This window comes from Python bivittatus, unplaced genomic scaffold (genome assembly GCF_059951505.1).
Source record: "Python bivittatus isolate LINGU-HERP-01145 unplaced genomic scaffold, Pbiv_v1 ctg000220_np1212, whole genome shotgun sequence".
NCBI lineage: Eukaryota > Metazoa > Chordata > Lepidosauria > Squamata > Pythonidae > Python > Python bivittatus.
The window spans coordinates 8,795,162-8,810,089 of record NW_028277048.1 but is presented as its reverse complement, the minus strand read 5'-3'; the positions used below and the strand labels follow the sequence as shown (position 1 = coordinate 8,810,089).

The window sequence follows — 14,928 nt, the reverse complement described above, 5'->3', positions numbered from 1 at the left end:
CAGACCAAGATAGGAGTCAGTGGGGCTGAGTTCACATATTACATTGAGCCTTGGTTTACAGAATAAGTCACAATTGGCTGAGTACAAACAACACACTAAGCTGTAATTCAGCTTTCCAAGGAACACTGTAAAAGGCTCGCACAGCACACTCCCTTTTTCCACATGATCGCTTCCTGGGCTGCCCACTAATAGGAACATCCAAAACAGAAGGCCTGTGCAGGATCAGCAGATAACCAGGTCAGGAGAAAACAGAGCAGGAAGAATGGGGAGTACTAGTTTCAACGTACTGGGAAAGTAGGCAGAACTTTGTTTTCAAAACTAAAACTGAGTTTGACCCTCCTGAAGTTTGACCATGATTTATTTCCTGTTGGCCTCTAGTTGAAATTCTCTGGGCAACAGCAGAACAGGAGTTTGGAAGCACCAGAACAAGCCTGCCAATTTCTACAACTACCGCCGACAAGACTTCCAAGCGTCACCTATTCTTTTTTTCAGAGAAGGGCGTTTGTTTGTTTTACCAAATATCTTTATTTTATCAAATGTTTTTAAAAACTTGTTTTCTCAAAAGGATAGTCATTTCCCAGCAATGACAAAGATTTTAGTTTTTTAATGAGGCACAGGGAAAACAGGACTGAGATCAAAGGTTCCAAGAGTCCTCTCAGAGGTTCCTGCAATATAAAAGAGACAAGTTGAGCAGAAAAATCTGCATCCTTGGCCTCATGCAGCACCTTGGAGTTGCTCATCCCAAATCAGAGTGGCCTGCATGGGCAGCTCAAAAGGGGGTACATAGCACCCAAAACACAAATCAGATTCAACCTCCCCTTGCTCTGCTCAGGGAATGGCCTAGCTGGCCCACAGGAAGTAGTCACACCGTGCACGGGGATCGGAGGGTTTCCCCAGAGGCCGGGCACAGACAAAGAAGCGTCGTCCACAATTTGGCCCTTGTTTCTTCACTGTCCGCAAAACACAGGGCTCCTTGTGGGCCTTGCAGTGAGGTGGGTGTGCAGGGCCGGGTAGCAGTGACTTCCACAAAGCAGACTGATTTCGCATGGACGGAAGTGTGTCTTTCTCACAATTCATAGTTTCCTTGCTGGTCACACCCTTAGAGGATTCCTTCTTTGGACTCCCAACAGGTGCCTGGGTTACCCCTGAGACTTCCTCCACCCCACATTTGTCAGCTGTCCTTTCAGCGTTCTCCATAGGAGGCTCTTTCCCAGAATCTTCTGCTGCCCTTTGGGCCACATTCAAAACCGCCTGGCACCTTCCACCATCCATAGGCTCAGCACCCAAGTTCGGAGCTCTGAAGAAGCTACGCAAATCCCCTTGCCCTTTCTGGGCTGGGCCAGTCCGTCTTTTCTTCGAACCCCCCAAGGGACTCCTCTCAGCTTTGCTCCGTTTCTGCCCCTTCTCAGGCAGACTGTTCTGTTCCACTTTTACCAGAAAGCGGCTGAGCTTCTGTTGGGTGCCAGCAAACTCGGGCAGGAAACGGGTGCAGAGCAGAGGACACCGTGGGGCAGCCAGGCAGATGCTTTTCAGCACAGCCTGGACAGGGCAGTGGTCAGAGCCCAACACTTCTGGCATGATCTGGGCATCGGTCAGTTCCAACAATGCCAGAGCACGGTCAGCCAAGATGTAGTCAATGCGGGTACCATAGTTAAGATGCCGCGATCCTGTTACATTACACCAGCAAGTGTAGGCTTCAGCCTGACTCGGGTTCAGCAAGCGGAAAGTATCCACAAAGAGATTCTCATTTTCAGAGTCTCTGCCAGGCTCCCACAGGAAAGTGTCCAGCCAGCGGCGCCCGGGATGTTCCTGGAAGGATTCCTGCAGGTCAGAATGGAGGCATTAGGGATACATTACCAGATCATCAGGCTACTTAACATCTGTACAGACCTTGTATGAGATTAAAGTGCTTTCCATGTGTCATCAGCTTGGTGCAATATTTTGGTGCCTGGACTTCAAAATGGGAAGGATCACATCACATGTACAGTGGCCCTGGCTGTAAATGTGGGAATATTTTAAGGCTTACAAGATCAGAGTTTCCATCTGCTCCTCAACTCAAAATGGCAGGAAACGGTGCTGTTGGTTTTCAGTAATCATGGCCAGTGGAGTCTCAAGGGCTGGAAAAAGGGCCTAAAGAGTCCTATGCAGCCCTGGGGCTCTAAATTGCCCACCCCTGCTTTATAACAACCCTGTAAGATGGGTCAGCATTACGATTCCATCTAAAGCAAAGAGAAGCTCAGAGAGTGTTATTTGCCTAAAACTACCAAAGTATGGTTATGGGCTCATGTCCTATTTGCTGCAGCTCAAAGACCTTTTACTAACTGTTTCAAAGGATAAGTCCTCATGATGCCCCTCCATCTCATCCCCAGCCCCCATCTGAGGGGAACCTACAGTTGTCTTTCACTGTTTCAATTTACACGTGCTGCTTTCCTCCTCCTCCTGTCCCAAAACTTCCAAAGTGAACATCTAGGGCAGTGTTTCTCAACCTCAGCAACCTTAAGATATGTGGACTTCAACTCCCAGAATTCCCCAGCCAGCCATGGTGATCTAGGATGCCTTAGGGATGAGCCTGGAGATGACACGGACAGGGGCAGCATCTGCTCAGCTGTAACTGGCCCAGAGACAGAGATGCAGAACAACAACACCCCCAGTCCAGCTGTTGGGCACTGAGTCTCCCTAGCCATTTTGGCTTGGGGTGCAGAAGAGAACCAACACCTGGTCCTTCTCTTTTTACACTAGCATATCAAGCTCCCAAGAGATTGATAGAATTGTCAGCCAGGAATCCTGCTATTTTTGGGGTGGGGGTGAGTGTACATGTGTACTGGGGAGTTCATAAAGTGGGGGAAGCTGGTGAGAGAGACACAGACACAAGTATGGAATGGGGAGTGAGAGAGAGAGATGTGGGAAAATCAAATATGATTTTCAGGGGAAATTAGTTTTGGAAGGGAGCAAGGAAAGAAAGATCCAGAACCCTATCTGTACTGAGAGCTTTCTGTTTTCTATTTCAAATCAGGTCTTCTGATTACTCAGGCAGACTTGGGCCATGGGTATATCAATCTTCTAACAGGAGAAACAATTTCATAGATGAAATTGTTCTTCCTTTAGAGATGTTGGGTTCTTCTTGTGTTTTCCATTTGACTTCATTGTCTTTTGAGGGGGAGAGATTAGAGGTGATTAATTAATTGTTTATCATCATCCGAACACCTTCCTAATTTCATGGACCCCCAATACATCTACTCTATGAGCTGTGAAACTGAACTTTCACAACGCTTTCTCAAAATCTGCCCCTGCCCCACCCCCCGATACAGCAGAACTTTCCTGTCCTGTACAGAGAATCTGCTGCCTGGGAACTGGCATCTCACTCACCAAATCTCCTGGATCACAGTGATCGATGGGCCTGTGTGCAGTATTGATGTCTCCCAGAATGACCACATGGCTAGAGGAAGAGAGGAAATGTGCATTATCTTCAAGATCAAAAACTGCAGCTCCATTATAGCGACCGCTGGTGCAAATGAAAAGCAACAACTGATGTCTTAGAAACAGGCAGCTGCAGCATTAAGAAGTATCAGCAAGGAAAAATTCAGTTCCAAGTGCAAGGTAGCTCACTTTGGAGGAAACACTGAACATCCACTTAAACCAAGTGACATCTTTGGTCTGTGTCACAAAGTGTCAGAATGGTCTTCCTGGGCTCCAAATACAACTCTTTCCTACCACTTTCAACCCAGCATTTCTGTTGCTGAAGATGAAAACACTAAACGTGGAACTTTTCATTTACAAAGCATGCCATAACCTCCCCTCCCCCACCCTAATAAATAAAAAGGCACTAAAAATATCCCTGGCCAAACCAAGTAAACAAATAAATATGAAAGTGCTTCAACGTGTTTCTCAAGGTCTTAACTAAACACTCCAAGCAAACTTCTCCAGGACTTCATTCCACCTAGCCACCAACCTTCCTTCACACACACGATGGTGCTCAGTGCACAACACACACAGTTCCTGCTCCAGGATTTCCTTAAGTAGAACAGGCAATTTGCCCACACCACTCGAATCTCAATCTGTACAGATCTGAACAGTCTGTAATGCAAGAAGCCCACTTAGTGAGTTGCATACAACTCAAGACAGATCTGAGATAATCAGGCTTTGTCTTGTATTTCATACTCATTTTGCTCAATTCAGAGGAAAAAAAGGAGCTTGAAAGCTAGCTTGGAAAAGAAGGAAGTCAAAAGGATATTATAGGACGAATATCAGGAGCATGTATTCATTAAGTACTTTAAGTTTTAGCAAACTTTACAATTTTCTCGTAGGATAGATCAACACTGTTCTCCTCTCACTGCACAGAGTAGAAAGAATATTACCTAGCCTAACTCAGAGCAATAACAACAGTTGAATCAAGGATCTCACAGCATGCCACAATGCAAGACAAGAGGCAGAAAGGAATACCTACCCTCCAGCTCTAAGAAGAGCTTCAGCCCGGGCTTGCAAAAGATGGTAGAATTGCAGCTTGAAGTCTCCACGTTCTGGCTTTTCAGGGTCAGCACGGGGGCAATACACATTGATAACAGTCAGCACAGTTTCCTGCTGTTCTGAAGTGCTACAGGACAGAGAAAGCGTAGAGTTCAATCCCCAACCCTCTATGCCAGCATTGGGGAAACTACGGCCCTCCAGAAATTGCTGAACAATCATTTCCACCTAGCCACCAACTAATGCTGGTTGGGGCTGATGGGAACTGATGTTCAACAACATCTGGAGAGCTACAAGTGTCCTCCATGCAATCTCTTGTCTCATGGCTGACACAGGAAGCCACAGAGCATTAAAAAAAAAAAAAGTCCTTTCCCCAAATTTTAGCAAATGTGAAAGAGGTTGTCACATGAAGTGGTGAATTCTCTTTCATTAGAAATTTTCAAACAGAGTCTCGATAGTCATTTGTTAGAGGTGCTCTAGTAGCTCCTGCACTAAGTAGAAACTAGAACAGATGACCTCTAAGATCTCATCCAACTTATGATTCTATAATGAGTGCAAGTATTATAACAAACAGAAGCTTTAAGAATATTCTCAGCTATAGCCTACAAGCATCATGAATTTATTTCAACAGCAAAGATATTTTTCTGTGCTGGCCGTATGGTCAAGACAGAGGGAAATAAATTATTCTTACTCGTTTTAATGTACCTGAGCTTATCAAAGTAAGCATTTTATTACTGGAATTTATTCTTCCTGCAAAGTATAAAAGGCTTTATGCAGAATTCCAGGGTTCTTTACCATCCTAGATTCTGCAGCTAGCATCAGTATTGCTAAGTATAATGAATGTGGGCAGGATATAAATTATGGAATAAATACTTATTACAAGTATTTGCAGACAATCCAATCAGATGGCTTCTTCCTCAATACTTTAACTAACCCTGCAAGAAGATGTATTATCTAAATAATGTCTTCCTCCTTATTAATATATTGGGGAACTGAAAACTACACCATGCCACAGATATCAGCAATAGCATTGCTCTTTCTAAAACAGGGAATTGAGCATTTGCTGCAGAAAAGATCCCATATTTCAGATTTGTGAACAATAATGTTCAGCCAACCTCACCTACTATGAAGAATCCAACCATTTTTAGCCCATATTCCAACCCTACTTTCTGCTACTGGAGGACATTCCAAAAGAAGTAATACTTAGCATTTATACAGCTCCTTTATATAGCTCCACATCGTAAAAACAAGCATCCTGCTGATCCAATTTCCAACACATTTACTCTAGAATTCTGTTTTCAAAGTGTCAACTGGGAAGTCCTCAAGCAAGATATTCCCAACATGCTGCAATTATTGTATTGGCCCTCCACTGCTTTTATGATGTTTTAAGCCACTATATAAGCCACCTTGAGTCATTCTGATTAGGTGACCCTATCGATTGAATCATTATGATGATAATATTAGATGTTTGTCATATATCATGTAGGTTCTGATGCAGTTGTCTGGATTTGCCATTTTGTTTATTTCACTTATTGTATTTCTATTTCTTTTGTTGAATTTACAGTTTTTTGTAAGCTGCCCAGAATCAGCCTGGAGCCAGGTGATGGCAAAGTCGATGTAAATAAATAAATAAATAAATATTATCATTATTATTATTAGTGATGGTGGTATCATTGCAACAACCTCATTCCACTGGTGCTCCCCAGCAAAAAGTACCGCAAAGCAAGTTGCCTTTGAACCTGAAGGTAAGATAAGTTATTATAATTAGAATAGTTTTAATCCCCATAAATGTACAGGTAGTCCCCAGTTTAAGGAGTTCTGTTCCCAAGGTCTGTCCTTAAGTCGAATTTGTATGTCAGCCAGAATAGTATTATAATACTGTATAAGTAGTATTGTGTAATGAACCATTGTGTATTTAACTCAAATCATTTTGTATTTAACTCAAATTTTGCTACAATAGGTTCCGTTCTTAACTATGGGTTGTCCGTAAACCGGGCGTTTTTAACCTGTATCTCTAATTCTTCTACCATGAGCAACATACAGTACAGACTTATTCCATGGGATAATTATGCCTTTTGCGAGGCAGATTCGCTTGGCTGTGCCTACAGTGCCCATATAAAGGAATTCAGTACTGTTAACTAAATCACAACTGGAGAAATGGGAGCCGTTTACTGTTGCACATGTATTATTGAGTTTAGACTGGTGTCAGGAGTTGCTGAATTCATATTCACGTTTCATGGGGCTGCAACATTCATCAGTAAGACCCATTAAACACTGTGAGATTAACTAGACATACCATACCCAGGCTGCATACCTCCAACTGACTCTCTGCTACCATCTAGTAGCTGTCTGGATTTGTGCAGGCCGATACAATATGCCTAGAATTAACTCCCAAATGCCCAGTTTACAATGAAGGGCTGTGCAGCAATCCAAATTCAAAGTGAAAAGGTGATTCAGAGTATGCATGAGTGTGCCTGTTGGCACCTCCACACTTCCACACCCAGAAACACCCTTTTTCTGGGATCCTCCTGTAGTCTTGCTGTGTGAGCCCAGAAAAAGAGGTAGCTTTTTAAAGCAGGCACTGACAGGTACAAGGAGAACACTCCTGTGTGCCCCAAATCTTCTTTTCCCTTTCAAATCTGGATCACAACACAGCCTTATTAACTACCGCTCTGTTAATCTCCATGTTAGATGAGTTGTCAGCTTCCAGGTGGTTTGCTAAGCCAACATCAACAACAGGTATTCCCTCCCCGCGTTTCTGATTCCTGTCTTTACTGTATGCGGTGGCGAGTGATCACTGCCCGGCCTTCACTGTCCAGGGCCTTGAGTTCATCAGCTGCGAAGTCCTCTGTGTTTCCATAACAACCAACAGCTCCACCGTGCTTGGTAAACAGCCCAGACAAGCCCTCCTCAGCTGCTTCTGGGGTGGCACTGGCCTTACAGAAGGTTGCAACGCCTAAGAAGACAAGAGATTTAAAAGAGATTAAAAAGTTCATCCTTCATCTGGAAGAGCAAAAAGGCCACCTACTGAATCACAGGCCCAGCTTTTTACACTAACCACAAAAATCCTGAATAGCAATCTATATTCACAACGCTATAATACAGCCTTCATAGACTTTAGAGCGGCCTTTGATTTAATCTCCCAGCTTAATCTTTGGCATAAGCTTTGAAACTCCTTTATAGATAGAAGCCTTTTCTGCTTATCTATAAATTATATGACAAGGACAAGGTGCAACCCCCAGGCACATTTAAGCCAAGGAGATTCCTGCTAAAAGAAGAGTTCAGCATGGATGCATTCTGGCACCATCATTATTTAATTATTATATCAATTCTTTAGTTGTCAGGATGAACAACTCTCCTATCATCCCTCAGAACTGGCAGAGAAGCATATAGGTATCCTCTTATATACTGACACTCAAGATGGCAGCAGACACGAAAAACAAGGAAAGCCTTCCAAAAGATCTCTGAACTCAGAAAAAGGTTCCAAGCTCTAATTGGTATGCTAAAGGATGTCAATGAACAGATAGTAGCTAAAAGATCAAAGAAAGAAGGAATATACTAAAATACTGTACAGTAGAGATGTCGACATCCAAGATACCTGAGGAGATACCCCTTACTTACAAAAACCTCTTGTACTAAAACTGAAGTTATAGCAGTACTCCAGTCCTTACCAAGTTGGAAGGCTACAGGAACTGATGGAACCCCCGTTGAAATATGGCAAGCAACAGAAGAAGAATCAGTAAAAGTTCTAACTAAGCTATGCAAGCAAATGTGGAGAACGACAGTGACCAACAGATTGGAAGAGGCCAACCTATACTCCAATGCCCAAAAAGGGAGACTCAACAGTGTGCAAACTGTTGTACAATATCCTTAATTTCACATGCCAGCAAAATAATGCTTAAGATCATTGAACATAGATTAGAGCCCTACATGGAAAAAAAGATGCCGGATGTTCAAGCTGGCTTTAGAAAAGGCCAAGGAACACGAGACGTTTTCAGCCATGCCTTTGAATCATCATTATTTCGTTAAGCAGAGAATGACACTGTTTAAGACACAGCGACCAGAATCAGTTGAGAAGCTGGTAATCCAGGGATCCGCTAGACTTGTCAGACTTGCTAGCCCACCATTACCTGAATAGCCACTGCGAGTGCGGCTGAAACTGAAGTAGGAGCTATAGCCCTCCACTATAGCTAATGGTTCCTCCAGCAGGTCCCCTGAGAACAAAGCAGAATTTTAGTGAGCGAAAAGATCAGGCTAGAGCAGCTTTTCCCAGCTTGGTTGAGCTTCTCTTCCTATAATCCCAGCCAGCAAGACCATCAAGCATCAGGCTAGAGATAGACTAACCAGAACTATAATCCACACACACATACACAATCACACTGCTTTTCTTTCACAGTTTTTAAAAAAGGAATATTTCCAGCATGCAAAAAAGAATCCTAGGTTAATGCAGCATGTGGTCAGCCAGCATATGGCTTAAGGCTCAACATGGAAAAAAGAGGTATTTTTAAAGCATCTCATGTACCACTGTGCAAAATTTCTCTTTGCCTGAAATCCCAGGGACCCACTGCATTTCAAGGACAGAGAATACCAAACTAGATTAAACTTGGTTTGCCTTATTGAAACACAGACTTATGTTCCCATGCTCAGCAATACATCAGGTCACTTTAGTAGAGTTTTCTTGATTCCATTTCAATGTTATCCTTGCTCAGTTTTATCTAAAAAGTTCAATCACACACTGAGATATTGTGAGAAAACAACAGCAGCTTGTTTCCCCCTTCATGTTCATCTGTTTTAGGGCAAATTTAACACTTTCCCAAGGGGAAATCAGCTGTGGTGCCTGCCCTCTGGAACATCCTCCCTCCTGAGATTAGGATGGCCTTTTGGCTTTTCAGAAGGCCTTGAAGACCTGGCTTTATGCCCAGGGCTGGGGCCCCAAGTGTGCGAAGGGCCCCGTTTCATGGTTGTACTGATACTAATGGTTTTTTCAGATCTCTTGGTTGTATTTACATTTATATTTAATTTTCTGTATTGCTTTAAGTGTTTGATTGTTTTTATTATTATTAGTTGCCCAGTCACTGGTCTGAGATGAGCGGCTATATAAATGGAATTAAATAAATAAATAAATAAATAAATAAATAAATTAACTGCAGTAACTATATCTTATATTCAAATAGTCAGGCTGAAACATGTATCTCCCTTTATTCCCATTTATGGGTAGAAAGGGCCTGATGATGATTAAGTACCATCAAGTCAGTGTCAACTCTTAGCGACAACATGGATAGACTTTCTCCAAGATGATCTGTCCTCCACCTGGTCTTTTACGTCTTTCAATGGTGCATTCATTGCTGCTGTAATCAAAGTGTAATCACCTTGTTGCTGGTGATTCTCTTTTTCACTTTCCTTCCATTCTTCCCAACATTATACATCCAGAAATACTGACATTTAAAAAAAACACATCAGTTTAAGGCATCCTGATGAGGAAAATATGCTCAGGAGCTTCACTTTTTAATAACTACCCAAGGCACTTCCAACACCTTCTTCCCTCTGAATGGAAGACAAGCAGGAGGCAAAATTTATCCAGGCTTGCAACATTGTTATAAATTATTACAGCCATAGATTACTACTGTACGTACTATGGACATACAGTAGTAATACTTCCCTAAAATACTATCTGCATTATTGATGCAATGTAGGCAGTTAAACTTCTATCATTCCCCTTGCTCAGAGTGGAGGGAAGTAGAGAGAAAATCAGCCATGACAATAGGAGACCCATTTCTTTCAATGCAGTCTGCTGCTATAATATAAATTTGCAGGGCCCAAATTTAAGAAGAAAAAAAATGTGGGTGGAAGATACAGAGCAGTCTATACCCTAAATTATCCCCCCCCCCCTTCACTGGGCTCCAGTGTCAGAAGTAAGTCTGGTTTCAGTTTCCATATTGGGTCTGCAAAAATCCAGATGCCCCAGCAGAAGGTAACAAAGAGTTGGCTTTCTGAATCCCTTGGTTGCCATCTAGTTGTCATCCAGATGCATGCAGTCCAAATATAGCAGGCTTAGTCAGGATAGAAAAAAACCCTGGTGATCAATGGGGCGACCAATGTCACAGCAGATTGCCCTCACATCCACAGAATAAAGGATATGTTATAGTGCACAGGTAAGCCATAGAACACAGAAAAGCCACAGCATACTCCTTGCATGCATACAGAGTTTCTCTTTCATGTTTTAAAATTCTCCTTTGCCTGGCTGAAAAGCACCCACTGAAAATGGATACTAAGGGGTGACTACACACCTTGCTCTGTTTTGGGTCTTTCCAAAGGTGTGCAGTTGATGGGAGGCTGAATTAGCCAAATTCATTTTTTAAAATCTACTTTTATTATTCAGAAAGTAAATACATATGATCACATAGAAAGGGAAAAGAAAAGGAGTAGCTATTGATATGCAAAAGAAGGGGGAAAATAATATTAGGAAACTACTTGATTACAAGTTATACTTTCCCCTCCCATTGCACCCTGACCGACAGCTGTAATCAATATATTTGTAAGCATTAGGAATTGTTTCTGATTTCCATTTCAGCCCTGATTTCTATTGCCAAATCTGTGGTTTTGATCCAGCAATACTGAATTTGAATTAGCCAAACAAATCTCAGGTTGGGGATTGGGGATAGAAAGCCTGTGGGTTACAGATGTAGTTGGCTTCTATCATCTTCCATGCTGTCTGGGGCTGATGGGAGTTGGAACCAACAATGTCTGGAGAATTCCCATCTCTCCTTCTCTTAAGATTCTTACATACTTCAATTTTAGATACGGTGGTTGCTAGCCCACCGACCGTTTCCAGCCACCCATCCCACCAGACAGCAAGTGGTCAGAGCTGCAAATAAAAGACCCTGGAAGATACGGAGAAACCTTGCCACCTTCCACCCCGATTTTGCATTTTAACACTTGTCAAGCTCCGCCTTGCACCGATGCACGTGGGGATGCTATGACTCACGGGTTATCTTAGTCTCCTGCAAGCAGATAACATCCGCTCCCAAAGAATCCAGGAGCTGCCTTAAGCCCGCCGACCCCGCTGCTGCGCGAAGCCCATTCACGTTCCAAGTCACTAGCCTCATCCCAGCCAAGCGGGGAGCCCCGAACCCAGCGACAGAAGAGAAATCCCCCCTCGAACGTCACTTCCTGCCGCCAAGTCGGCAAGCAAGAGGTGTTTTTTATAAAATGGGCGTTCACTTCCGGTTCCATTTAGAATTACTGTGTAGTGTTGATATTCGGGGCAGAAGTGGAATGAAACAGAGAGAAGCAGTTTAAAGTTGACCCTACTGTTCGAACAGATAATGCACTCATTTTTGGGGGTAGAACTATAGTAGAGGAATCAAGATTTAGAATACGTCTTACTACGTGTAATATTATTGTCTAATCAGTCATAGTTGTCGAAGGCTTTCACAGCCGGCATACGATGGTTGGTGTGGGTCTTCCGGCAACTTCCAGAACACGGCCACACAGCCCGGAAGACCCACACCAACCATCGTATGCTGGCTGTGAAAGCCTTCGACAATACAAAGCACCAATTGCTTTACTTTCTGTGGCCTTTGAGGAGCGCCTGGCTTTCAGTGAATGTGAGGTGGGGGCTTGCCTGTCCATTCTCCTGGTGACTGCTTGGACTAGTCCCTGCAATTTCCTTGGCAAGATTTTGGAAGTGGCTTTCCATTGCTTTCTTCCTAGGAGTGAGAGACAGGGACTGGCCCAAGGTCACCTAAGGCCACCTGAACCACTACACTAAACTGGCATGCTTGTGCATGCTCTCTCTCTCATATTAGATATAGATATAGTCTGTCTGTCTCTGTCTGTCTGTCTGTCTGTCTGTCTGTCTGCCTATCTATCTATCTATCTATCTATCTATCTATCTATCTATCTATCTATCTATCTATCTATCATCTATCTACAGTATAGGGCACAGAGAGAACTGCTCCTGTCTGGGCTCCTGCACTCTGAAGATGCCGGTCACAGGTGCTGGCGAAACGTTAGGAAACAAAACTTCCAGAATATGGCCACACAGCCCGGAAGACCCACACCAGCCAACAATTGGTGCTTGTTTTCCCAGCATGGGTGAGAAACCTAAAGAAGCATTAAACATGGTAACTACTGTCTGGACAGATCACCTGGCCAGCATTGTTGCCAAAGCTGAAAACTAGATTGAAATCCAGACTGCAGTTTCTTATCCCTGCTTCCTTTCCAGCCAGTTTCAGCCCAGAAGACAAGCTGCTTAAGGCTGCCGTGCAGAAGAGCCCTCAGCTTCAATCAACACTCAAGCCAACTGAGGCACGGCTTGGGATCACACAGGCAGGGAGATTACCCAGACCTCCTCCCTTTTTGCTAGAGAGAAAAACTCCTTGCATTTTTAAGGCAAGGCAGAAATTGGGAACCAAGGTTGAGAAGAGAAGTGGGCTCATTCATCTCCCCAGCAGACTCAGAATTAACTGACTGGAATCTCCGGAAGTCCAGAATAATTGAGACAGAGAGAAATCCTCTTTCAGGAAATGATCTCTGAAAAGATAGATAAAATAATGTTTAGCTAGAAATGTTGCAAAATATTACTTTTTTATTTTGACTCTGTGTGTGCTTGTGGCTAATCTTTACTCCCTGGTATTTATGCAACTTGGAACCTCTTTATAGCAGAGTTGTATCTAATTAGGAGTAGACAAGGATCGTGTTGTGGTCTGACCAGACCCTTATATTTTTGTTTATACTTTCTATGGGACATCCTTTTAAGTCATGAGCTATAATTTGATCGGGTCAATATTTTTATCTTCTTTGCCACTGAATATTTTCCATGAGACTTCTTAAAGCCAAAAGGGATTTTTCCATTATCTCATTTCATTGAAAAATAATAATAAAGTTTGATTTTATTTACCTCTTGTGAGATTGGTCTGTCTCTCAAAAGCTGGGTGGGGGAGAATAGTTGATTTGCCTAGCTGCATATCTCAATGCTATAAGGCCAGGAGTTGGACCTATAGACATTATTACATTTTCTCTCATTTCTTTCCTTTTGTTTTGCCAGAAAAGTAACACAGGTTGTGGAAGCCCTGATTTTCTCGCATGCTGAGCTTAAGGGGAGGATGCCAGGTAAAGTGCCCCCATGAAAGACATGGTGGGAGCCAGAGGGTTTCTGGAAGAGAAGGTTTGAGATCCTCATCCTTCTACTTTACAAGCTTCACAATAATTTTACAATCTTGTAGGTCATCTACTCTTAAACTATGGGTTGTGATCTCCTGGGGGGTCTTGACCAAATTAGAGAGGGAAGGGTTATCCTGCATCTGCAAAGTGGGAATAAAGCCCCAATGAATTTTGGGACATGGCTAAATTTGCAGATCTAGCAATCTGTCAAAAAATGGTAGCAGTTTTATTAATTTTATTCATGGGGGAGGGTCACACAACGATGTGAGGAATGCAAGAAGTTGTGTGCAAAATCCTCATGGTGGTTTATTTTATTTATTTATTTATTTATTATTTATTAAATTTCTCCCCTGCCCATCTCCCCCTAATGGGGGACTCTGGGCGACTCACACAAAACATTAAAACCATAAATACATATAAATACATAAAACATCAAAATTTTAAAAAACATTACTAAAAAAGAGGAAAAGGAGAGTCCAAGAAGATGAAGAATCTGGGGCTGAAGACAGCAGGCCTTTATGGGGCTAGCCATCCCCACGCTTGAAGTATTCTCTCCCCACCCCAGGCCAAGTGACAGAGCCAGGTCTTCAAAGCCCTTCGGAAGGCCAGGAGTGAGGGGGCCAATCGCACCTCCGGGGGCAGAATGCTCCAAAGAGCGGGGGTTATTAATTTCACTGTGGGAAGGGGGAAAAAAGGTAAAATATCTGATGTATTCTCCAGTGGGACTACAGCCTTTTTGGAAATGGAGAGGAATTTCAAGTAGGTAATGATTGTGTGGGAGAAATCCTTTTTCTTCAAAACTGTTATCCTAGATCCAGTCCTCACTCTATGATTGCTCATCTCATGTGCAAGTTAGATCTGACTTTTGAGAAAAGCCAGGTGTTTCCCAGAGTTGGCTATGTATTTGACCCGCAAGAAGAATCCCTGTTTGTTAATTATGCATGCTTAATTAATTTTTATCCCACTTTTCCTTCTCCTACAAGTTTATCCCCGCAGCCACAACCCTGTGAGATACGTGGGGCTGGAAGAGAGTGAATGACCTAAAGCTCACCCAGGGACTTTCGGCCCTGATAGCCCAAATCCACAAATGCCACACTGCTTCTTATTAGAGTGCCCCACACTCACCTAAAATAGTGGCAATGGTTTTAATGGGGTTTGGATCAAAAGAAAGATAGTCTTCTGTGCCCCTGCCCATCTGAGCTAGACAACAAGTCTTACCCTACAGTCCGGTGCTGCTGCCTCCTTCCTCCAACTGTAGGGCTAATATTAGTACTGACCTTTTCTGCCAAGGTCACATGGGGT

At 43.1% G+C, this 14,928-nt stretch overlaps 1 protein-coding gene across 2 annotated transcripts; it reads right to left on the bottom strand.

Moving 5' to 3' along the window:
* Positions 1 to 647: 647 nt before the first annotated feature.
* Positions 648 to 14,879, bottom strand: APEX2 (apurinic/apyrimidinic endodeoxyribonuclease 2). 2 transcript variants are annotated; one of them, XM_007422202.3, is made up of 6 exons: positions 11,447 to 11,876; positions 8,592 to 8,675; positions 7,237 to 7,417; positions 4,445 to 4,591; positions 3,367 to 3,436; positions 648 to 1,821 (listed from the first exon to the last, which is right to left on the bottom strand). In XM_007422202.3, exons 1-6 carry the CDS (start codon positions 11,565 to 11,567, stop codon positions 841 to 843), a joined length of 1,584 nt encoding a protein of 527 aa, XP_007422264.1. In that variant the 5' UTR covers positions 11,568 to 11,876; the 3' UTR covers positions 648 to 840. The 2 variants fall into 2 exon arrangements, with proteins under 2 accessions (XP_007422264.1, XP_087993933.1); XM_088137807.1 differs by lacking the exon at positions 11,447 to 11,876 and adding an exon at positions 14,845 to 14,879 and having other exon boundaries at positions 4,445 to 7,417.
* Between the last annotated feature and the right edge of the window lie 49 nt (positions 14,880 to 14,928).